The following is a 24,171-nucleotide window of genomic DNA, read 5'->3' as shown; positions in this document are numbered from 1 at the left end:
TCTTAATTATCTTTATTGAATATCACATAAATTTTTTATATTAAAAAAATTCTTGATTAAATACCAGAAAACTTTTTTACTATATAAAAAAGTCTCCAAAAATTTAAGTTAAGTTTATTTTGAAATTAAATAAATAGAATAATTAAAAGACATGACTGTGATATTAAAAAATAAAATTAAATATTGAAAAGTGAATACTATAATATTAAGAAATAAAATTGACTATTAAAAAGTGAATACCAAAATTTCTTAATCTATTATATATTGTTATAAATTTTTACATAAAAGAAAAAAAAATGATTTCTATTAATTCCATAATAAGACATACCTGTCTATCGAATATTTTTGGTAATTAAAGAGCAGGACAATCAATCATATCATACATTTCCCCCTTCTCAAATTCTTTTTCCCCATGAATGGAGCAAATATTTATCAAAATCCAAAGAACAATATCTTAAATATGTTCATCCAAATTAAATATTAACCTAAATTTATTATTATTATTATTATTATTATTATTATTATTATTATTATTATTATTATTATTATTATACATGATAATATTCAAGTAGAACCATGCAATCTTATTGCATGCATGAATGCTCTAGAAGCTACTTAACATAACATCCATGACAGACAGTCAACAGAGAGAGAGGGATAAAGATATTGCCAGGTTGGACTCTCTCATCCTATCTGCTTTTCTAAAATTTCTACCCATAGCACTCACTCAGTATAAATAGGTATGTAGTTCTCTCTGTCTATCAAACAAAGTAGAAGAAGCAATACAAAATTTTGTTGTGAGCTTTTCATAACATTATAATGGACAATATCTACACTTTGGTAATTTTTATACTTTGTCTATCTTTGAAGGCTTGTAGTGTTTGTTCTAGAGATACACAATGGGGTGGTGTGAGGAGAATGAGGTCTGAGGAAAATGATGATCTTGTGACTAACTTGCCTGGCCAGCCTCCTGTAAATTTCAAACACTACGCTGGATATGTCACAGTCAACCAAACCAATGGACGAGCACTCTTTTACTGGTTCTATGAGGCCATGACAAACCCTCAAGACAAACCATTGGTGCTGTGGCTTAATGGAGGTAACCTCATATGACACATACGCTTAATCTGCTCTTCCTGCTGCTACCATTCTCATGTATCTCTTATATATCCAAATTATTTATATATAAAATATGAGCAATGATTTTTTACACACCTCATTTTTTAAATATTCTTATGATCACATTTTTTTTTATCACATCATATTAATTATTTATTATATTTATATTTTTCTTTTTATTCTCACTCTTTCACCAAGTGTCTTGAAATATTTGAAGTATGCAAATGTACTTTTTCTGATATATATATATATATATATATATATATATATAGGCAGAAAGCATAACACGCTTGAACATGATTGTTAAAAACAACATTTGAAGTTCATGTTAATTTTTTTTTTAAGTATGGTTAAGTTTGGAATTAAACATCAATCTTAACTAATTAAAGTCGATCGGTATTTGACCGACGCGTAAAAATGTCTCAGAATCCATTAGAAAACCAAAAGTGGTGGATATAAAGGTATCTTAGAAATGTATCTTTCTTTCTCATCTATTAATCAAACTTGTTTTGAAAATTTAAATAAAATCTAATTAATTAAAAGTAACAGTAATATGTTAGCTAGATAGCTTGCCGTGAGACGTATAAATATAATTTGGAGCTCATTGTCAAAACTAAACTCGATTAAAAAAAATTGAGCAATGTGAGCTGACTATATTTTTCTATTAATCCTTCTAATACTTAAAAAAAAAAAAAAAAAAAAAATATATATATATATATATATATATTTAATATCTTAAAAAGATTTAAAAAATATTTTTTTTTGTATAGTAAGCAAGACATTAAAATTAGTTAAAAAAAATATCATTCTAAATTTATATATGAAAAAAATTGAGCTCATTTGGGGGTGGGGGTGGAGAGAGTATGAGGTGGCATTTATTTTATTTTATTTGAAAAAGTTCAAAATCTAGCTGATTTCATGCATGTTTTGAAACATGTTTGCATCTAAGTATCAGGTTGAATGGATGCAATATATTGCGCTTTGATTATTGAGCCAACATGCTTGATTGGTTTTAAACTAATGCGCCAACATGTTTGAATGGCAAAACTAAAATTGATCTCACCAGCTCTAAACCTAAGCTCGAGTAAACGTGATCAATTACCTTTATGGCTTTAATTATGTGTAATTGACTTGAAAAATAATTAAATTATATCATTTTAAGCTCCCTTCAAAGGAAAATCCATTTACAAATCAAGTTGATTAAAACTCAAATATGCAATTTGCAAAGAATTACCTAAACACAGTTCGTTTGATGTTGTTTCTTTTTATATATATGTTCTCTGACAAGGTGACAACGTACCTTAATTTTTGTTAAAAAATTTACAGGTCCTGGGTGTTCTTCTGTGGGATATGGAGCAACACAGGAGATTGGTCCATTTTTAGTGGACATCGATGGCAAGGACCTTAAATTTAATAACTTCTCATGGAACAGAGGTACGATACGCGCGAGGCTAGCTAGGACCACAAATATATACATATTAAAATTTGTGGCGCAGTCCACCTTATTACTACTTTATAGTTTCTATGTTAATAATATTATAAAATAATGTTGAAGCCCACACTAGTGCTCCATTACTTGTCCCTACAGATGATTGTTAATTGATGCTTAGAATTCTTGACATAACGCAGAGGCCAACATGTTATTCCTGGAATCTCCTGTTGGGGTTGGCTTTTCCTATTCAAATACAACCACCGAATATGCACAACTGGGAGATGACTTCACAGGTCCTTAATTTAGATATATCCTTCTTCTGTGCATCAATATCTACTTTTAATTTAATGAAGGTCACATTTTCTATTGTTCTTAGCTAGCTAGCTACCTTATACAAAATTTAACTGTGCTCTATCAACTGTTTGGAACAGCTAATGATGCTTACACTTTTCTGCACAATTGGTTCCTCAAGTTTCCATCGTATAGAACAAGGACATTTTACATAGCAGGAGAGAGCTATGCAGGTGTTGAAATTAACAAGTCAATGAAATGATCCCTTCATTGCAGTCCTCTAAATTAACCATGCAACGCGCTTTTCAGGAAAGTATGCGCCGGAGCTGGCTGAACTCATCCACGACAGAAACGAGGACCCTTCCCTTCACATTGATCTCAAGGGAATTTTGGTAATCTTGCATAATTTTAATAGCTAACACCTATAACAGTTGGTTTGTTTCATATATATATTTAGAAGAATCAAAGTTGAAAGAATTGATTTCAATAGAAGAACAGAGATTAAAACAATTGATTCGTGTTTGAAAAAGGTGTTGTTATATATAATTATAGAGGACAAATTTAATGCAGAATTAATCATATAGATACTTTTGATACTGTTTTAATTATATTTGGAACTTTCCTTTGTGCTAACTTGCATAACTCTATTATACAGGTTATCCAATTAAAATTTTAATTTTGATCGATAATATATTGGAGATACTACAAAAAAAACACTTATATATTATTCTTAAATTTTGTTTAGATCAATAAAATGGTAGAACCCTTTTAATTATATATATATATATATATATCATAGTTCCAAATTTAAAATAATTTGTTATCAACAGAAGAATTAAAAAAAAATTTGTTTCTTTCAAAATTAACGTGACTTTGGCGTCAACCAAAGAGGCGGCAGTAAATAAAAATCAAAGTATATAAAGAATCTTACTTTATTAACAAGAATATTTCCATTGTAGTTCAGCATATCTATACTTTAGTTCCTCGACATGATTTGAAAATTAGATCTATTCCGCACAAGTGACATGTTCTATTAGCATCTTTGCAAAGATAATTATGTATTTGTCATGAGTCATGACCAATAATTACGTTTAGAGTTTCAGCTCTGGTAATTTTACACTGGACACAGTAGATTGGAAATAACATATTATTCTTTTCTTTTGCAGCTGGGGAACCCTGAAACATCTGATGCTGAGGACTGGTCAGGTATGGTTGATTATGCTTGGAGCCATGCAGTGATATCTGACGAAACTTACAAAACAATCAAAGCAAGCTGTGACTTCAATAGCAGTGATACGTGGAATAATAAAGATTGTAGTCATGGAGTGGATGAAGTACTAAATCAGTATAACAAAATTGATATCTACAGCCTCTACACCTCTGTTTGCTTCGCCAGCACAGCGCGTTCAAACGATCAATCCAGGCAAACGGTGATGAATCGGTCATCTAAAATGGTGAGTGATCAAAGAAAACATTAATTATCAAACACTATACACACATATAGTGGAATTGAGAAATTTCTTTTAACAAAAGCTTTATATTATGTTTTAATATGTTTGTCAGATAACTTTTAATTATTAAAACAAATATTATTGGCCAATTCCATTTTATTACCAAAAAAAAAATACCTAGTGCTCATATATACACATATTGAGAGAAAAAGAAAGAAGTGCACATAAGATTGATAATATCATTTGACAATAGAAGAGAAATAATTTTTTTAAGTGTTAATAGAGTATTTGACTGCAGCAAATACTTATGAGAAAATAAAGTTATGGATAAAACAATTTTATAAATAAATTATTGTGTTAACTTTTATAATAATTACCATAGAGCTCATACTAACAATAATTTTTTTTAATTGATGGATACTATAAAACTTTTCATTATAGCCATTAAATTCAATATTTATGTATCCTTACTCATTCATTATCAGTTGTGAACAGTGTATATAACATATATTCTGTACTAACACGTGGATTTATTTGGTTGACAGATGCCACGGATCATGGGCGGTTATGACCCATGTTTGGATGACTATGCTAAAGTTTTTTACAATAGACCAGATGTTCAGAAGGCCCTCCATGCTAGTGATGGTCACAATCTGAGGAATTGGAGTATTTGCAAGTACTTACTGTTTTATTTGAGCAACTTCATTTGTTATGATGTGAGAAATAATAGAATATTTTGTTGTCTTTTCTCTTAATTAACCCTCTTTAAATGGTTAATTAAAATCAGTGACAACATATTCAATGGATGGAAACAGTCAAAGTCATCTGTTATCCCAATCTACAGGAAGCTTATTGCAGCAGGACTTAGGATTTGGGTTTACAGGTAAATACTATTCAGTTTCAACCTTCTAATTCAAAGGCCATGTGCTGCCACGTTTTCTCATGGTTTCTGTCTGTTCCATTGTTGACCTTTCAGTGGAGACACTGATGGTAGGGTGCCAGTGCTGTCAACAAGATACAGCTTAAGTCTTCTAGGTTTGCCTATCACTAAGAGATGGAGGCCTTGGTACCATGAAAAGGAGGTAAGTGAATTAAACGCATATATTGCTTCATTTCTTGTTAATGACAGATCCAGAAATTTTAGATAGTGGGGGTAATATTTATTTATATATTGTAGTATTAAAATTTTATGTAAACTTTTATAGACATAAATATATATCATAATTATTTTTTACAAGTTCTTATATCTAGGATTATAATTAAAGATAAAAATAAATTAGGTCAGACTAGATTTTATTATAATTTAGTAGGTTTGAACCTAACTTTTTTTTAAAATATATATCTTAAGTATGACTTATTTATCTATCAGACATTTTTTAAATGTTTGGGTACAATCTTAAAGACCTATTTTATAATAATTTAATACTATTCAAAATATAAAAATAAATATGTTAAATTTTATAAAAATCAAGTTTAATTTATTTATGATATAAACATGATTTTAATATCTAATATATATTTTTATATGATAATTTATTTTAAAATATATTTTATAATAACAATTCTAAATGAAACATAAATCTTTCGATTTTTCTTATTTTGATTGTTTTTAATCAACATATACAATTTTACTATTTTGATTTTTTTAATCAACATATACAATAAATAGAAAACACAAAAGGTAAACATCCATATTACAAATTTTATTTTATCAAAAATTATTTTTTTTAATATATCACATTATATATGTGAGTATTAATATATATATATATATATATATATTATAATTAAACTTTTTTTTAAAATTGATTCATTATTAAATAATATTCTTTATCACATAAAAGAATTAATCTCCTTTAAAAGTTTGATAGACATCAAATAAATAAAAATTTTCTCCGAATCTATATTTTATACATATGATAATTTAAACATATAATTTTTATTTTTTAAAATATATTATTTTTTTAAATAAAAAATTATGTATGTGTGAAATAGTAGTGGGGGCAAGTGCCCCCACTCTCCAACAAATGGATCCGTCCTTGTTTCTTGTGTGGTATGTTTGACAAAAAGGTTTAGAAGAAAAAGAAAATATAAGGATTTTTTTATTAATTAAATCTTCTATAATTTAATAATTTAAAAAAAATATGATAATTTCACAAAAAATGACTTAATATATTTAGTTTATTTTTCATAAATACTAGTATTTTAGCTAATTAGGCTAAATATTTATTATATATAACTAAAATTTATAATAAATTATGTGTATTAATAAATATTATGTTTAAATATATAAATTATATATAAATATATATTTTTAAATATATAAAATATTTTTTAAATTTACGATAAAAAATTATTGTAGTATAAGATTATTTCTATTTATTAATAATTTATTTTAAAAATATTAAAATATAATTCATAAAAAATTATGATAAATAAAAAAATTAAATTAGTCATAAAGTTAAAAAAATCCATAAAACCCTCTAATAAAAAAAACCTTCAAAAATTCGTACATAATATAATCGTTCGCATTTTATTTATAAAAATTGATTATATTATTTTTTAATTTAATAATTAAAAGTTACCCTCTTTTATCTTCAAAACTATAGTCTTGATTAAATATATATTTGCGGTAACTATAAATATTATACTTTTTACAAAAAAAAAAATTATATCATTCTTATATATTTTTTATAATTTTTGTTCCTGAAACATATGGTCAAGAATTTGATCTTTGATCTTTGTGTATATAAAAACATTTGTTGAGAGATGTGAATTCATTGAATAGATATATATCTTAACATCTAAAATGATTAATCCTTAACTTGGTTAGGGAATACCTTGATATAAAAAATAATAATATTAATTCATCAAGCAACTTTGAAGATATACTCCAACTTAGATGTTGATTAACTAGTAATTTAAGTATCTTGAAAATTAAAAGAAAAGTAAAATTTTCAGTAAAAATATTTGCAGTGTAAGAATAAATAATATTATACTAGCTAATGATGCTGAAAGAGTTCGTAATTTATCCACAACTACTTAATTTGAATGACTAAATGTTGAGAAAATGGAAATATTTTTCCCACGTTGATAGAAAAATATTTATAATATATTTTATATTATGACTGCATTTTAATGAAAGTGTATGGATAAATTATTTGCTATCATCAATAAGGATTCAGTTTTTAACGATCTGTATATTCTCAATTCTTGGAACAGGTTAGTGGGTGGTATCAAGAATATGAGGGGCTTACCTTTGCGACATTTCGGGGAGCTGGGCATGCAGTGCCTTGTTTCAAACCAAGCAACTCCCTCGCGTTTTTCTCCTCATATCTTCTTGGAGAATCACCACCCTCTACAAAATGATATATATAATTAATCAAGATTCATATATATTGAGTCTCCTTTGCTTTGTTAACCCCCGAAAAGAAATTTTGCTTTTATCAAGACTCTAGTTGTCTATCTTATAATTATAATTATAAAAATGTTGAGCAACCAAGTACAAATATTATATATAATGAATAAAAGAGAGCGTTTCTGGTTTCGATTGATCGGAGTCATTTTCTTTCCTTTTTTCTTTTTCAATCTTCTAATACAACAAACTCAGTAGCTATTTAGTCATGAAATAGATATTTGATTTTTTTCTTGGTTCGCTAGGCACCTTAAAGGGTGGGATAGCTGGCCCCAAGATTTAACACGGCTACATACACAAGACAGGATTCGAACCCCTGACCTTGCTTAAGCGTGGATCAACCCCTACCGCTGAACCATATGCTTAGGGTTAGATATTTTATATTTTAAATATTGTTAATGATTAACTTTTAATTTGCGCAAAGATAAAATAATTATTGAAGCAGATGAGAAATTTGAAGGGTGGTTCAATTAATTTTGGGATTTAGTTTAAAACAAGAATGCGAATCGTAGAATATTTTGTATCGACATAGTTACTTAATTAATTGAAGTAAAGAGTAAATATTGAAAAAAAAACTTATTGCAATTTTAAATTGTTTCAAATATTTCGTGAAAAAGGTAGACCATAATATTTCATAGATGAAATATTTAAAAAGAAATGAGTATCACGAAGAGTACGAGGGGTTTTCCTTGCTATGGTTGTCAATATTTGCTTTTCTTGCTTGATTATATTTTTGAGTGTTTTCTCTATAGCAATACATCAATCTAAAGAAATTAAAATAGCTCTTTCACATGATGTTTTAACAAATGTATGTAGGAATATGTGTTTATTGCTTCATAATTGTTTGGATATGGGATTGTCATCGAAAATTCTCAGTGAGATAATTACTAGAAAAACTTAATAACTATCTTAACCTAAAATATTCAACGAGTGTAACCTTTTAATGCATGCAAATTTTCTATATATCTAGCTCAAACGTCCTATCTGGATCACTTATTTCTCACTCCTAATTACTTGTATGACAATATCATGTTATAACGCTTTAACAAATCTTGACATTTATGACCATCATCAAGTATTTATCATTGATATAATGCGATCCTATGAATTATGACGCCTTCCTTGCAACTTAAAGTATGTCAATTGAGAACTAGGACATTCAACCATTCACATTCTAAGCCAATTCACGTAGTCACCACAACAAACACATTGGGATGTTGCCATGCGTATTCTACAGTTTTTGAAATCCTCACCAGGACAAGTGATGGAAACCTTAGGAGAAACTAGAATGATGTACCTTCTCCTTTAAGTTTCTTGGACAAATCTTTCACTTTTTGAACTCCTTCAAGCTTCTTCAATGAATTTCATTGATGTTAGAAGCCATTTTTAACACAAAGAGAAGATAAGAACTCTCTTAGGTGATGCGACACTCTTGAAGAATGATAAATCTCTTCAATTTCTCACCATACTCAAGAGAGGATAAGAGAAAATGAAGAATTTTCAAAGAAAAAAACAAGTTTTGAAAGAGAATTTGGGGAGGAATTTCATCCAAATCATATATAATACTCAAAACTATCACAAAATGTATAATATATAGAGTTTAATTGGCTTATGGTGAAAGCTAGATTAACCATGGTTAAATGTAACCATGATTAGCTATCTTGTACTTAAGTTAACTAACTCTAGTTAAATGTCTATAAGTCTAGTTAGTTGTCTAGAAGTTTATGGAGCAAGCTAAACTAATCCTAATTTAAGAATAATCCAGGTTAGCTTAATTAAGTTAACTCCAACTATCTAATATAATTATTATAATTACTAGACTAATGATTACTTTTAACAAGTTATTAAGATGTCACTATCAAAGTCATGTAACTTAATATATAGCTTGGATGACATGGTTTGAACGTTCAAACCTATGGGCCATAAAAAGAACCTATGAGCCATAAAAATATTTGGGTGATCCAAGTCCAAATAAGTCTAACAAGACTTTGCTAGTTACACTTCCCCTGGTCGACTAATTACACCCTTAAGTAATATAAGGACAAAATTACCTATACTACTTAACCTAAAATATAAGGTCATAATATCATAATACAATCATTACTAAAATGAATTACAAATAAGAAAAATGTATAACAGCAATAAGCCTCCAAAGGTAGGTACCTTACAAAATAAGGATAAGTTCCCTATAATTATTCAAACCAACTTTATCAACCTTTACCCTTCTTAGACTTATCTCTTCCAAAGGGGTTCTTAAGAAGTAGGTTTCCATCAACAAGGCATCCTATTACCTAAAGAAAATGATCTCCAACTTGTTGGATATTGTGATTCAGATTGGATTTCTTGTCCAATCATATGATAATCAATCTCAGGGTTCTTAATATATAAAACTCAATTCACTACAAGGAAAATGATGAATTGCGATGGACAAATTGCGACAGTTATCCTGAAACCGTCGTCGCTTTGATATTGCGACCCTTCATACGATGGTTTCTACCAACCGTCACAAAATTTTTTAAAATTGCGACGGTTTCTCCCAAAACCATCGCAAAATTTTCCAACATTGCGACGGTTTCTCCCAACCGTTGCAAAATTTTTCAACATTGCGATGGTTTCTCTCAAAACTGTCGCAAAATTTTCAAACATTGCGACGGTTGGGAGAAACCGTCGCAAAATTTTCCAACATTGCGACGGTTCCTCCTAACCGTCGCAATTTACAAGACAAAAATTGAAATAAAAATTCACACAAAGTCATGCACACTCCAAAATTATATAATTTTACTTTCAATAAAAAATAAAAATAAAATAATAATGACATGTAATTACATTTAGAAATGTTAAAAAGGAAAAAATATTTTAATATACTATAATTTTATTTCTCTATCTTTTAAATTATTTTAGAATAAAAAAGTTTTATGTTAATCCTAGGAAGCTAAAAATTTAAAAAATATATATATGTTACATTTTTTTTATGTGTTAGTGAAATTAATAATACATCTTAATTGTGGATTAAATCGAGAATATTGAAAAAATAATAAATAATTTATGAAATTTATTATTTTAATAGTTGATTAAATATGAGATATTTGATAAATTAATTATCTTTTCACAAATAATAACTTAAAAATCACTTCTAGGTTTGAATATAACACACACACACACACACACACACACACACACACACACATATATATATATATAACCCCTATTTAATTAGAATTTAAAAGTTATTTTTGGTACAAACTAAATATTATCTTGTTCAAAAATTACGGTGAAATTTGATAAAGTTTAGGATTAAAAATACATTTAATAGTAGATTAGATCAAAAGTAATATTTTTCTTTTGGAAGTATTATATTATCTTAATAAACTTATATTTTATGAACAATTTTATATATATTTTGTTTAATATAAGATACACAATTATCATAAAATTATATATATATATATATATATATATATATATATATATATATATATATATATATATATATATATATATATAGAGAGAGAGAGAGAGAGAGAGAGAAGGAGAAATCAAATGACTCACAAAGTAACTCTTAATAAAGTTACTCCGCTCAATAACTCATGGTATAAGTTAAATTTTATCGATCTAATTATTAAATTAAAAGTTATTAAATTTTACTAATAATTAATATAGAAAAAATTGATTAGAAAATAAAACAAGGATAAATACATTTTTTGAATTTTATATCTTAGATTTAAGATGAATAAATAAATTAAGTTAATTAATAATTTATTTAAAATGTTAAAATTTAATTTATAAAAATAATATTTTAAAAGAGAAAAGTTATAATGACATCAGTGTAACTTTTACTTACACCGCTCAATAACTTTATATTAAATGTGAATTTTATAAATTCAATCGTTAGATTGAAAGTTTTTTTACTCTTAGATCATATATACAAAATTTTATATTAATTCAAGATGATTTGATACTTCATTCTTGTAAAAAAAAAATGACGTAATATATATATTTCAAAATATACTAAAATATGAACACTTTGATTACCTTCAAGTTGTTCAATTTTAACAAAATTTGATATAAACATATAAAATGATTTGAACTTTCAATTCAACGGTTGGATTTACAAAATTCACATTTAATATAAGATTATTAAGCGGTGTAATACTTAGTAAAAGTTACACCAGTGTTATTATAACCTTTCTCATTTTAAAATATATAAATTATTATTTAAACTTTTAAATTTATAATAAATAATTTAAATTATATCATAATATTAATTTTAAATAGAAATAAGTAAATTGTTAATTATAAAAGTAAGTATATATATAAATAAAGATTAATTAAATATAATATAATTATTATTAGTAATATAATTATTATATATTTATAACGATTCGGACACACCGGAATGAGAGGATCCAAAGATAGTATAAGTATGAGATTGTATAGTTGAGAATGACTTAAATGAATTAATTTGTACTACTTATACTGATAACATGTATATGTTTTTCTATAGCTTATCTCATCAGAACTCCACAGTTAAGTGTGCTTGACTTGGAGTAATACAGGGATGAATGACCTTCTAGGAAGTTTCCCAGAAACTGTGTAAGTAAGGACAAAACATGCTAAAAAGTGAAGTATTATGAAATAGAATCCTTGAGAAGAATAACAACCAAATTAGAGACATCTAAAAAATTTAATAAAATAAAATAAATATTTAGCGACTGATTTAGAGGCAGTTGGTGCGACGGGTGCTGTAAGGGTCGCAATTCCAGTTTTGCGACGCTTTGTGCAACGGTTTCAGTAACCGTTGCAAAATTTCCTCGTGTCGGACATTTCTGCGACGGTTAGTGAACCGTCGCAATATTGTGTCTTTGCGGCAGTTTTAACCGTCTCAATGTAGGTCATATAACTGTCGCAAAATTGTCATTTTCTTGTAGTCCATATCTTGGAAAACCAATAAGCCAATAGTTGTGTCTAGATCTTTTAGGGTCTAGATCTTTTACTGAAGTAGAATACAAAGCTATTGCTCCTACCACTAGTGAAATCATTTGGTTCCGAGGGTTAGTAAGGAGCTTGCAAGTTAGTTGTGATGGACCATGCCTATACATTGTTATAAACACGTTGCACTTCACCTTGTAGTTGATCTAATCTTCCATGATTACACCAAACACATAGAATAATAGACTTTCATTTCATTTGTGAGTATTTGTAAACAAACGTGATATCTATCGCCTATATCTCAACAAAACAATAGTACGTAACCTAACATTTTCACAAGTCATTGAGTGACAAGTTGTTCTATGACTTAGTGGTCAAGTTAGGTATTTATAATCCTAACACTCCAACTTGAAGGGTAATAATGGAGTAAGATTTTGTTATTGATAACATATTTTATTTTTCTAATTTTCTTATTATTCTATTGTAAATAAAGATAAGGATTAAGTTTGTTATTTCTTTTGTTTTTATCTTAATGAGTTGAGTCTATATAAATGGTACCGTGCACATTTATATCTCAAGCCACATTATTCATTAAAGTAAATATTTCAATAGTTACTGTAACAGCCCAAGCAACCCGCATGAGGATAATGTCCGCTTTGGCCCACGGCCGCACGGTTTTGCTCTTGGCGATGACACGCATGCCACCCCAAAAGGCCTCCTCACAAGGAAGGTATCCACACCCATATATATGGCATGCTTCGTTCGCCTTCCTAACCGATGTGGGACTATATCCACCCCCCCTCAAGGGAGTCCAACGCCCAAATTTATTCTTGCATCTCAAAACAACATCAATTTCTATTTTTATGCTATGTGGTAAAGGTTGTTCATATGGATAGGCTTGTCAAGGTTATTTGTCTTACCCTTAGAAATCATTTGATGAAATTGATAAAAGTTGTACATCAACAAGGTAGTGATGTTGCATAAGAATTAGAAGTAAGAATGCAAAGAGTTTACCATTGCAAAAATTTCGGGGACGAAATTTCTAAAAGGAGGGGAGAATTGTAACATCCCAAATTTTATTCAATGAAAAGAAGTATTTTATTTATGTATTTTACTATTTACGTATACGTATTTTACTATTTATGTATACATATTTTTACTATTTATGTATACGTATTTTTACTATTTACATATACGTATTTTACTATTCACGTATACGTATACGTGAATAGTAAATGGCTGCTAAGGAAACCACGAGGGAAGCAAGTTTCAATTTTTTAATTAATTTTAAAATTTTAATGAATAGTGCATAGTAATTATATTATTATTTTAATGAATAGTGCATAGTGCATAGTAACTTCAAAATTTCTATAAATAGGGACCTAAGGATTTTGAAAATTTATAACTAGAGAGAAGAAAAATTTTAGAGAGAAGAAATTCTAGAGAAATAAAAAGAGAGAATAAGAGAGGAGGTTCTGCTCTAATTCCGGTCCCGATTTAAGAAAAAGAGGAGGAGGTTCTGCCCAAGTTCCTATTCATCCAGGTACGGGGGAAAAGGGGATTATTTATATGTAGAGTACATGAGGGAATTGGGTAGAGGAATAATTTCTTAAAATCACGTTTAATTTATCTGAATGGAAGGCCGAACCTCCTATTAATTTATAATTTGGAATTTATCTGAATGGAAGGCTGAGCCTCCTATTATTTTGTAATTTAAATGTTCTTGATAAAAGACTAAAATTTACATCTTTGTTATATTTTTTTATGATTTGGAAAATATAAATGGATTCCTAACTAGGAGGCACTGCCACCTTTACTGGAGTTAATTTATATTTTCTTTATTATTATCTATATATATATATATGTATTCCTAGTTTTTCACTATATTGCAAGTGTAGTACTTATAAGACTTAATCTAGTATGTATAGAGTTGAAATATCACATTGATTTCACGTTTTATGCAAGATTGAGACTGGATTGGGATGGAAATGATTTGGTTAGATTTCTTCATGATTTGGTTAATACTTGTTTTTATCCATTAATATGTTGTTTTTGGATGGTTTTTATACTTTATAATGGTTTGGATTTGTATAAATTTCATTTGGAATGGATTTTGGGGGTGAAAATTGAGGATTTTCGTGACAGGGGAGGGTTTCTGGAGCCAAACGGCTGAGCGCTTTTAAAGCGCTGAGCGCTTTTGAGGCCGAGAGCTAGAGGAGAGTTTCTGGAGGAAAAGCGCTGAGCGCTTTTGAGGCGCTGAGCGCTTTTGTGTTTTCAGAACTGGACTTTGTAGTCTAAATGAAAGTTGTAGCCTTGGATTTTAGCTTTCCAATGGCGTTGGAATCACCCAAAAAGGAGGTCTAGAACTCCAGATATGGATGTTTTAGTGAAGAGGGGTCAAGCTGTCAGCTTTATCTATAGCTGTTGCGTTTTTATCATTTTTCACAAAGTAGATGATGGAATTAGGACTTGATGTCTTCATGAGAGTTATAGGAAATTTTCTTATCTTTCATATGAAATAAGGATGAGCATGGTAGGAGTAGTATAACCCCTGATACGCTGTTTATAGTTTATACTAATTATTCTATTGATTATTATATTAGTTATTGTTATGTTATTTGATGGATGATATTGATGTGAACTTGAATTATGAGTTGAGATATTGTATGATTATGATTGTGATGTCTCACATTGATGACTAGGATGGCACGACCCCTGGGTAAGTGGTGCTATAGGGAAGGCGTGACCCTAGTATGATGTGGGATGAGTAGGACAGTTAACACCACCACTTATGTCGCTTATGGCAGCCCTGGCATAGGGTTAATTGCAAGAGATTGTATTGATTGTAATGTGATTGTGTTTCCTCACACCAAAATGGCGAGGGACGGCACGGCCCCTGGGTAAGTGATGCTACAGGGAGGGCGTGACCCTGGTCTGGTGTGGGTTGAGTGAGGCAATTAACCTGTATCACTTGTGTCAGATGTGGCGAGGCCTTGGCATAGTGTTAATTGTTGGATTGGCACGAATGTTGTATGTGAATATGATGAGTAATTGATATATATATATATATATATATATACACTATATAATGAGTTATGATGAAATTATACTGTGATATGATTGAATGTATTTTGCATATAGATAATTTTTCTTTTCTCACCGTATAAATTGTTGATATTTTAGGTGGAGAGGATCCAACTGCAAGTGGTATATAGAATGCCATCCGTTAATTTGGGAAATGCTCTGATAGTGTGACATCGGGGCAAGAGGATCTCTAGGATAGAATATTTGGTATTGTAATAAATGTTATTTTCTTTGAAAAATGTGTAAACTCTTGAATTTTATCTTTCAAGTTTTATTTTTCAGTCAGAACAGTTATGAAGTATTATGTGAACCCTTTTACCAACTTAAAAAGTTTATTTTCCTTAATTTTTTTTTATTATATTTCGATATATGTGTTGGGGTAGTAAGGGTGTCACAGTTACAACTTAATTCAATAATTAACTTATCATTAAAAATAGTATAAGAATTTGGGTACATACAATAGAATCTATTACAATTTTCAATGCAACTTTTTCATCACTTATTCTGATCATAGTTATCAATTTCAAATACGGCAACCGAGCAATTCACTCCAAAAATGAGATAGCATGATTGTAGAGAATGAGATAATCACTATTCTAATATTACACACACATATGAAGAGCGATCAACATACTCCAAAAATAAATTTACCTAGACTTCATCTAATAATTTATGTTTTATGTCAAGTTTTAATGATCTAATTGTTAAATGAAAAGGTCTTAATGCATATATTAAATCTACAATTTTTTTAAAAAAATTGAAAGTTATTTGATACTTTGTTCTATTAATTTAAATTAAAAAATAATCATAAAAATATTTTATATGTTGATTTAAATTAATGAAATGGGGTATTAAATAGTTTTCAAAAATTTTAAAACTTTCCATACTCGATCTATATATATTACGAACTTTTAATTTAATGATTGCATTGTTAAAATTTGACGTAAAGTATGAATTATTGAGTACAATAAATTTAAGTAAATTTGTTCCTAAAATAAGTGAATCCCTTTTCTATATCAGAGTTGTTGGAAAAGACAAAAATTACTAAAGAAGGTACAAATTGTTTAAGAAACAGAGCACTACTAGAATTTTTCTTATTACATGCGATTTTTCATGCGAATTTTGTTTTAAAATTCGGAACAAACATTATTTCTATGAATTTTTCTGCGAAATTTTATCTGCAGGTAATATTTTCGTGGATAATATATTTTTGCGAATTTTAAAATTTGTAAGAAATTTTCCTGCGAAATTTCTTTCAAAAAAATTTGCAGGAAAGTTTCATGCAAAAAAGAATTTGCAAGAAAGTTTCCTGCGAATTTTTTCGCAAGAAATTCTGCAGGTATATTTTTTACAAAAAAAATCAAAGAAATTACTACAAATTCTATCAATAATTCTTTAACTTTTAAATGGTCACAATGAATTCATCCAAAGTATTTGTTTTAACGTCTTCAATATGTGATACATAATCTTTTAAACTTTAAGATTTTAAATTATAAGTCTAACATTCAACCATACAAATCAACTTGTAAGGTAAGTGTTGTCCCAACTTATATACTTTTAAAATATTAAACTTATAAATTTAAATATTTCTTTTTATTTTTACTGTGGATTAAAATTGGCAGGAAAATATGCAGGAAAAGTTACCTACGAAATTTTTCTACTATTTAGTAAACATTACTTGCGAATTTATTTTTGCAAGAAACAAAATAAAATCCTTACAATATTTCTACAAATTTTTATCATGGAAAAAAATTTCTAAGATCATTAAAATTGTAGCAAAATTTGCAAAAATTTCTTGCAGATTATTTTTCATAAAAAATTTGTAAGAAATATCTGTAAATTATTTTTTGCAAATAAATTCGTAAGAAAAAATTTGTGAAATTATTATTGTAAGAAAATTCACAAAAAATTTCTGCGAGTAGAAAAATTCGTAAGAAAATGATACTTTTCTAGTAGTGGAAGGAGAGGGAAAGTTACATGAACTTCTAAAAAAAAAAAAGATAAAGTGCGTCACTCAATTAGTAAATATATAAGATCTATATTCATTGTTTCACATTATTTTTAATTTATTTTCTTGGGAGATATTTTTTATTAAGAACATTAAATAAAATTAATTTTGTTAAAATTTACTTATATTTAAGTAAAAAAATTTAAATATTTTTTTATAAATAGGTCAAGAAGGAGTGTTGATCTAAATATTATTAAATTTTAGCTATTAATTTACTTATAATTAAAGTGCTATTAATTAACTTTGTAACAAGACATTAACAAAACGACTACGCTAGCTAGAAGAAGCCTAGCGCAACTTTGTGTGTCCAAGGGAAAGAGACCATTTCACGTTCTTTTGTTATGGCAAGCTGTGGAACTTGTTGCGCAGTAAAAGTGGTCCTCTTGTAATGCTTAAAGCACGAAATGCTGGAAGAGATTGGTGTTGGATTTTTTTTGTTTGGCATCGGTTGGAGAGGAACAACCTCAAATTGCTTTGGATTTTTACTCACTGTCACAGGAAGGTAGATTGCTTTGCTAATATCCTCAAGCATTTCTGTGTCGGAGTCATATCGATTGCAGGAGTTGAAGAACATGTGAAAAACTTTGAGACATGATAGATGGAGCAGATTGCTAGCCTTTGGCAAATCTGAATGTCCTTCAATCAAAGCATGTTCAAGTAACTCTTTCTCCTTTTTATCGATCATCTCTCTCACCATAGCAATCGACTCTTCCATATTTAACCCCGGGTTCTCTACCATGTTCAACAAAACGGAGTTTATTTTTCCATTTTTTTGTTCCTTCTGTAAATACAGATTCCATGATAAGGATAAGATTATATATAATTTTATTTTATTTGGAAGTCGATCCATATAAATGTTAAAATATTAAATTTCTAATACTCTTTTTATTATTAATTAAAATTTATTAAAACTTATAAATTCTATAAGTACGACATCATATTTAATTAGTATTTATTTTGATCAGAGAAAATGTCACACATTTCTATAAAGTATTTGAATTTGGTAAAATAATAGTTTTTAGTCATTTATTTACCTGATAACTCTGTACATCATTTAGCAGGCGACAAATAACCATTAGTAGTTTTGTAATGGCTTCATATTGGGGTGGTCTGAGTTTGTCATTTGGTAAGGTATGTTTAAGAAAGCAAGAGGCTGGAAGCACCAAGGTATGAGCAGCAATGGAGATCATGCCAGTCTTGAGATAGTTATCTAATGATGGTGCTTGTCCCGTTCTGCTCCACTTTGCTTCTATGAGCCAAGAATTGAATGTTTCATACCACTTCACAGAGGTAGCGAGTTTGTCATAGTATACTGGTGAGAACAAAATTTAAAACCACATAATAGAGATTAATTCTATACTTACAAGATCTCGCATGCTGTTTGTTATGTCATCATGAATTCCAACTTGTTCAAGGTACTTGGTACAAACTTCACTCACAAAAATATCAAGGGCTTGAAATATGACTTTGTTGTGGCCACTTAAGCCCTTGGAGTTCCATCTGTGATTTATAAAGGGGAGATTCATATTTGTTCTTGTCCTGAAACATATTTTTTGGGTATCTTTTTTTACTATTGAGAGAGGAAATTTTCGTACCTTCTAACTGCATCTGTGAGGCTTTCCAATTCAGCGAGAGAACCTTTCACGTCAAAGAAATCATCTGCAACAGTGATTATTATAGCACTCTTTGCCACTACCATTCTTATGTAAGAGTCATGTGGGAGGGAAGTCACAGAAGCTACGGCAAAGTAACAATAAGTAACTTTTTTCAGACCACCTATAAGCCAAATGGAAGACAATAGTTTTTAATAATACATAATAAATAAATAAATTATAGCAACCGCACGTAACAAAGAGAAACTAAGGCTAGTTATTTTAAGACATTTTTTTAGTGAATTGTATGAGGAGAACAAAACAATTAAGGTGAAATAATCATGTTGTGGTCAGAAGAATAGTAAGACAACGACTTTGACCTGTGGTCGGTCTCCATTTTCTGCTGAAACGATTTTCTCAAGTAGTTTTCGTGAGAAGGTTCTAGCTTCCTGGAGTTCAAATTCACCGCAGAACATAAGGTTTGAGGCTCTAAAGACGTGAAACATTGCACTTGAGAAGTGCTCGTAATCTTTCTGAACTTGGTCTCGAATTTCATCGTGATGCAGAAACCAACAAAAGTTTGCTGCATGGATAAAACATAAATTTTTAGTCAGAGTGGTATATGGGTAAAAAAATAATTAGGGGGGAAAGCTCGAACGTATGTTATCACATTAATTTTAAAAAAGGCCATACATGGTGATACTTTGTAACCCTGCGTCCGCAGAAGCTGAAATGCAAGAGAATTTTTGTGAAGCTCCGCAGCACTCAAATCGGATGCTTTAACCTTTAAATTTTGCTCCTTATAATTCCTAAAATCATGTAACAAGCAAATATGGCAGTTACATATGCATACATGTAATTATTTATATTTAAGGAGTTAATTCTGTTTGATTCGAGAAAACCTGCAGCATAGTCAAGTCAGCTTTTAATGGAAATCTTCTTTCATACGTATATAGGATATTAGGATAGAAATAAAATTTTACTTGACTGTTCAAAATATACGACACTTAATATTTAAGTATGTGACATACGAATCCAGTTTGAGCTAAATCGTATGTATATTATTGATTAATTTCATCCAAACGAAACTGTCCTCTTTGAGATGGGTTCTATACGCACCTATAAACACGTGCTAGAAATGCTTCAATTTCTCTTACGAAGTACTCACCCAACCCCAAATTCTGTAAGTGGTTGACCATGCACAGCTTTGTAAGGTCCCCGTCCATGGGATATGCCTGCGGAACTTCATGACCAAAAGATAAAAGAAAATAATCAAATGTATATGACTTTTTATATATAAGGAACACAAAGGCACGATGAAAAATAAACCTCCGTTTGGACATCTTTGTGCTAAGGATTGAAGATACGAGAAACATTGTTTGTTTGGAAAAGCCATGAATGCTTTAGCCGTGGCAGAGGGAGATTGGAACAATGAGCCATCGCTGCTCAAATGTCTATGTACATCTTCTTGGGTGACGTATGATGAAGGCAAAGCTTCAAAGTATGAAAGTAATGGAGGATAATATTCTTCAAGATCCCCTCTACCTATATAATAAGTCTTATTAGTGCATTTGTTAATTATCTAAAAGATTAAACAAGCAAATTGAAATTAATACAAATGAATATACAAGTCTGTTTAGATATAAATTTTAAAAAATATTCTTAAGAATTTTTCTTCTGAAAAAACAAATCTAATAAAAAAATTCGTATAAATTTATATTCAAACATACTCGAACAAAAAGTATTACCTTTGAAGGAAACTTTCGCGACAGCTAAAGATGTATGAGATGGTTTCCCGGGATGCTTCTGGGAAGTTGACTTCTAAACCCTTTGTGTGGGCAAGTTCAAGCATGGCAGGGAGAACAATAACGAACCAACGAGGGAAATCGTCTTTCACTTCATTGAGCAGCTTGTCAGCATTTGCAAGAATAAATGACCGTCCTACAAATATGTTTTAGATATTATAATAATAATAATAATAATAATAATAATAATAATAATAATAAACATAATAAAAAAGTTATACATAATAAGAAATTGTTATTATAATAATAAAAATAATAAAATTGTATTACAAAATAAATGATTTACAAATACTAAAATAATAAAAATATTTATACTTTTGCATATCGTATTGGAGTTGATTTAAAAATATGAATTTATAAACCAAAAAAGAATAATGTAACAAGTAATTACATAGATTTATATATATTATTGGATTATGAGGGAGAGGTCATGAAAACAAGCATATTAACTATTAAAAAAAACTTTATAAGGGTGAAAAGTTCACTAATACTATGTTATTGGCAGTAATAAAATATTGTAATATTGTAGCAGCATGATAGATATACCTTTCTGTATCATTGACTTGCCTATATATGTTCCACCTTTTGAGTGCAAGCATGGAAACAAGGGTAGCAGGAAGGGATTCAATGGTGGGATTGCCAAAGGTGTCAGTCTCTCCCCAAAAGCCTTGGGGTTTCTGGTTGTTGAGTAACCAGTCCAAGTAATTCTTGAACATAGGTTGGAAAGGATATCGAGAATCAGGTATCATGGCTAACCATGCAGTATCATAAGCAGAAGGACATACAAAAGAGTAGACATCAGTTTTCATGGAAAACATCTCTCTCTTAATCTTTTCAACCCAACTCTGAATGGAGGACAAAGTAATTGCCATTTGAGACCAAACACGAATGAATCTATGTATGGAATTACAAAGCTCAAGTTTGGTTTGTAGCTTTAGATTATATTATTATACCTGAACGCAAACTATATATGTGGCAGTTGTGTTACACGCTGGATTCGCTACTTTTTCCAAAGTCAAATTGAAGTTATTAACTTGGGAGTTGCTACGGTACCCTCAAAGATGGAAGGGTTTCAATACATTTTTTTATGTAAATTCATAAACTTTTTTTAAAAAAATTAATTTAATTATAAAATAAATAATCTAAATTATACTTATAAAATAAAAAGTAAGATAAAATTATAGAGATTAAAATTATAAGTTTTCAATAATATTATAAAATATTAAAAAAAAAGAAAAAATTAATAAATAGTAGAAATAAAAAGTTATTAAAATTACAATATAGAAATTCAAAAATTTAAGACAAAAAGACAAAAAATATACTTAAAAAATTATTAAAATTAAAATATAAAAATTCAAAAATTTTAAGTGAAAAGATAAAAATATACTTAAAAAATTATTAAAATTAAACTATTTAAATATATAATAATATTATTACAAATAAATTAGAATATATAAAATAAAAATAAAATGACTAAATAATTTAAAAATTGAAAGGATAAAATATTATAAATATTATTTAAATAAATTACTAAAAATATAAAATATAAAAAACTGTACCGGTACCCTCTCAAATAAGATGGGTACCATAGAATTTCTCTATTAACTTACTTTATTTTAAGGGAAACTTCTACGGTACCCACGGGGGTACCGGTACTTAATTTTTTAATTTATTTTTATTATAATTATTTATTTTTATTTTTATTTTAATTTAATATTTTTAATAATTTATCTTTATAAAGTTTTTTATATCTTTATATTATTTTTATATTTTTTAATTTTTATCTTAATATAACATCTATTATAATTAAATAATTTAATATTAATATTTTGTTAATATGTTTTAGTTTTTTTTGTTAATTTTTTGAATTTATAATATAAATTAGTTTTTCAGTTGTATTATTTATTATTTTTCTTTTTTATTTTAATGTTTTTATAATATTATTATAATTTTTAATTTTTAATTTTTTAATTCTGTCACATATAAATAAAATTTATAATGAAAATTGACCTTTAATTATTATTTTTTAATTAACTTTTTTATTGATTCATCTTATATAAATTTTTAATCTAAAATTTATATATTTTAAATTTATTTTTTAAAAATTATTTGTTCACATAATTTACGGTACCAAAACCTTTTAATTTTCATGAGTACCATAACAATTCTCTTATTTTAATGTACCTGGTCAAACAGACTCAAACTTAAACATCAACACTTAATTAATATAGTAATCACTAATTTTACCGCATTAGTCTTATAGAGGTTGACCTGCTTAAAAAGAATTATATCATTCTATAGAATTAAAAAAAAATTAATATTCAAATTTAATATCATGAGTATGTTTATTTTTACACTTCCGTTAGTATGTCTTAAGTTGTTTTACATTAAAATAATAATAATCTTACATAATTAATTTTATTATAAGTTTTCTTTATTTATAATGATGCAATATAACACTTTTTTTTTTAAAGAATATTAGTAAGGATATAAATGAAAAATGTTATTAGTACTACATTGACAAACTATATAAAATGACACTTCTGCCTTGAAATAATCTCAATTTTAGCATTTCAATTTTCTTTTTTATCAAAATAATTGATAATTTTCTCGGTTACAATGTAATATTATTTTTTTTTCCCCAAATATCGCCCGCATAAATTATATAAATTATAGAGTTTCATTGGTAGTCAAAAAATATAATGCGAAAATACATCAGATAAGTTAAAAAGTAGAATATAATAAGAGTTTAATCATATCTAATACTTAATATACATTACAATAACAAAACAAAATAATCTTTTATATTTAGTATATATTATAGATCAATAACATATGAATTATTTTCAAATAAAATTTTATCTTATTAAAACTACATATAATTTTTTAATAACTAAATTTTAATTTAATTTTTAAAATTTTCTAAATTAAAAATTATAATTTTAACTATATTATACAAATATTTTTTATTTATGTAGTTTTTTTTAGTGAAAAATTATTTATGTAATACTTTTCTTATAGTTATAAAAATCTATATTATAACAA

General features: G+C 27.9%; 2 protein-coding genes and 1 long non-coding RNA gene across 3 annotated transcripts; 2 read left to right on the top strand and 1 right to left on the bottom strand.

Annotated features, from left to right (window-relative positions):
• Positions 1–599: 599 nt before the first annotated feature.
• On the top strand, positions 600–8,132 carry LOC109804598 (serine carboxypeptidase-like 31). The gene is made up of 10 exons (XM_029272596.2): positions 600–1,099; positions 2,446–2,553; positions 2,749–2,844; positions 2,983–3,075; positions 3,152–3,234; positions 4,009–4,296; positions 4,839–4,969; positions 5,081–5,176; positions 5,270–5,375; positions 7,516–8,132. The coding sequence occupies exons 1-10, from the start codon at positions 820–822 to the stop codon at positions 7,660–7,662; spliced, it is 1,428 nt and encodes a 475-aa protein (XP_029128429.1). The 5' UTR covers positions 600–819; the 3' UTR covers positions 7,663–8,132.
• A 5,931-nt stretch (positions 8,133–14,063) lies between these two features.
• LOC145953134 (uncharacterized) lies at positions 14,064–16,091 on the top strand. The gene is made up of 2 exons (XR_014430683.1): positions 14,064–14,180; positions 15,821–16,091. It is a non-coding gene; the product is annotated as an uncharacterized LOC145953134 (long non-coding RNA).
• Positions 16,092–17,789: 1,698 nt separating this feature from the next.
• LOC109803868 ((E,E)-geranyllinalool synthase-like) lies at positions 17,790–22,788 on the bottom strand. Its single transcript, XM_083071631.1, has 9 exons — positions 21,600–22,788; positions 20,651–20,903; positions 20,441–20,564; positions 20,015–20,160; positions 19,702–19,904; positions 19,325–19,413; positions 19,090–19,229; positions 18,764–19,041; positions 17,790–18,510 (listed from the first exon to the last, which is right to left on the bottom strand). The coding sequence occupies exons 1-9, from the start codon at positions 21,996–21,998 to the stop codon at positions 18,007–18,009; spliced, it is 2,136 nt and encodes a 711-aa protein (XP_082927757.1). The 5' UTR covers positions 21,999–22,788; the 3' UTR covers positions 17,790–18,006.
• Between the last annotated feature and the right edge of the window lie 1,383 nt (positions 22,789–24,171).

The sequence above is a fragment of the Cajanus cajan genome, chromosome 1 (assembly GCF_000230855.2).
Source record: "Cajanus cajan strain Asha chromosome 1, NIPB_CcT2T_4, whole genome shotgun sequence".
Lineage (NCBI taxonomy): Eukaryota > Viridiplantae > Streptophyta > Magnoliopsida > Fabales > Fabaceae > Cajanus > Cajanus cajan.
This window is presented reverse-complemented; position numbering and strand designations above follow the sequence as displayed.

What these genes read in the sequence shown, in the direction of transcription:
- LOC109804598 (XM_029272596.2), top strand. Translation starts at nt 820, where the DNA reads ATGGACAATATCTACACTTTGGTAATTTTTATACTTTGTCTATCTTTG. An exon ending in ACTGGGAGATGACTTCACAG is followed by an intron (nt 2,845 to 2,982) that starts GTCCTTAATTTA and finishes TGTTTGGAACAG; the next exon opens with CTAATGATGCTTACACTTTT. An exon ending in CTTAGGATTTGGGTTTACAG is followed by an intron (nt 5,177 to 5,269) that starts GTAAATACTATT and finishes TTGACCTTTCAG; the next exon opens with TGGAGACACTGATGGTAGGG.
- LOC109803868 (XM_083071631.1), bottom strand. Translation starts at nt 21,998, where the DNA reads ATGGCAATTACTTTGTCCTCCATTCAGAGTTGGGTTGAAAAGATTAAG. An exon ending in ACAAAGATGTCCAAACGGAG is followed by an intron (nt 20,565 to 20,650) that starts GTTTATTTTTCA and finishes TTGGTCATGAAG; the next exon opens with TTCCGCAGGCATATCCCATG. An exon ending in CTCACAGATGCAGTTAGAAG is followed by an intron (nt 19,230 to 19,324) that starts GTACGAAAATTT and finishes TATAAATCACAG; the next exon opens with ATGGAACTCCAAGGGCTTAA.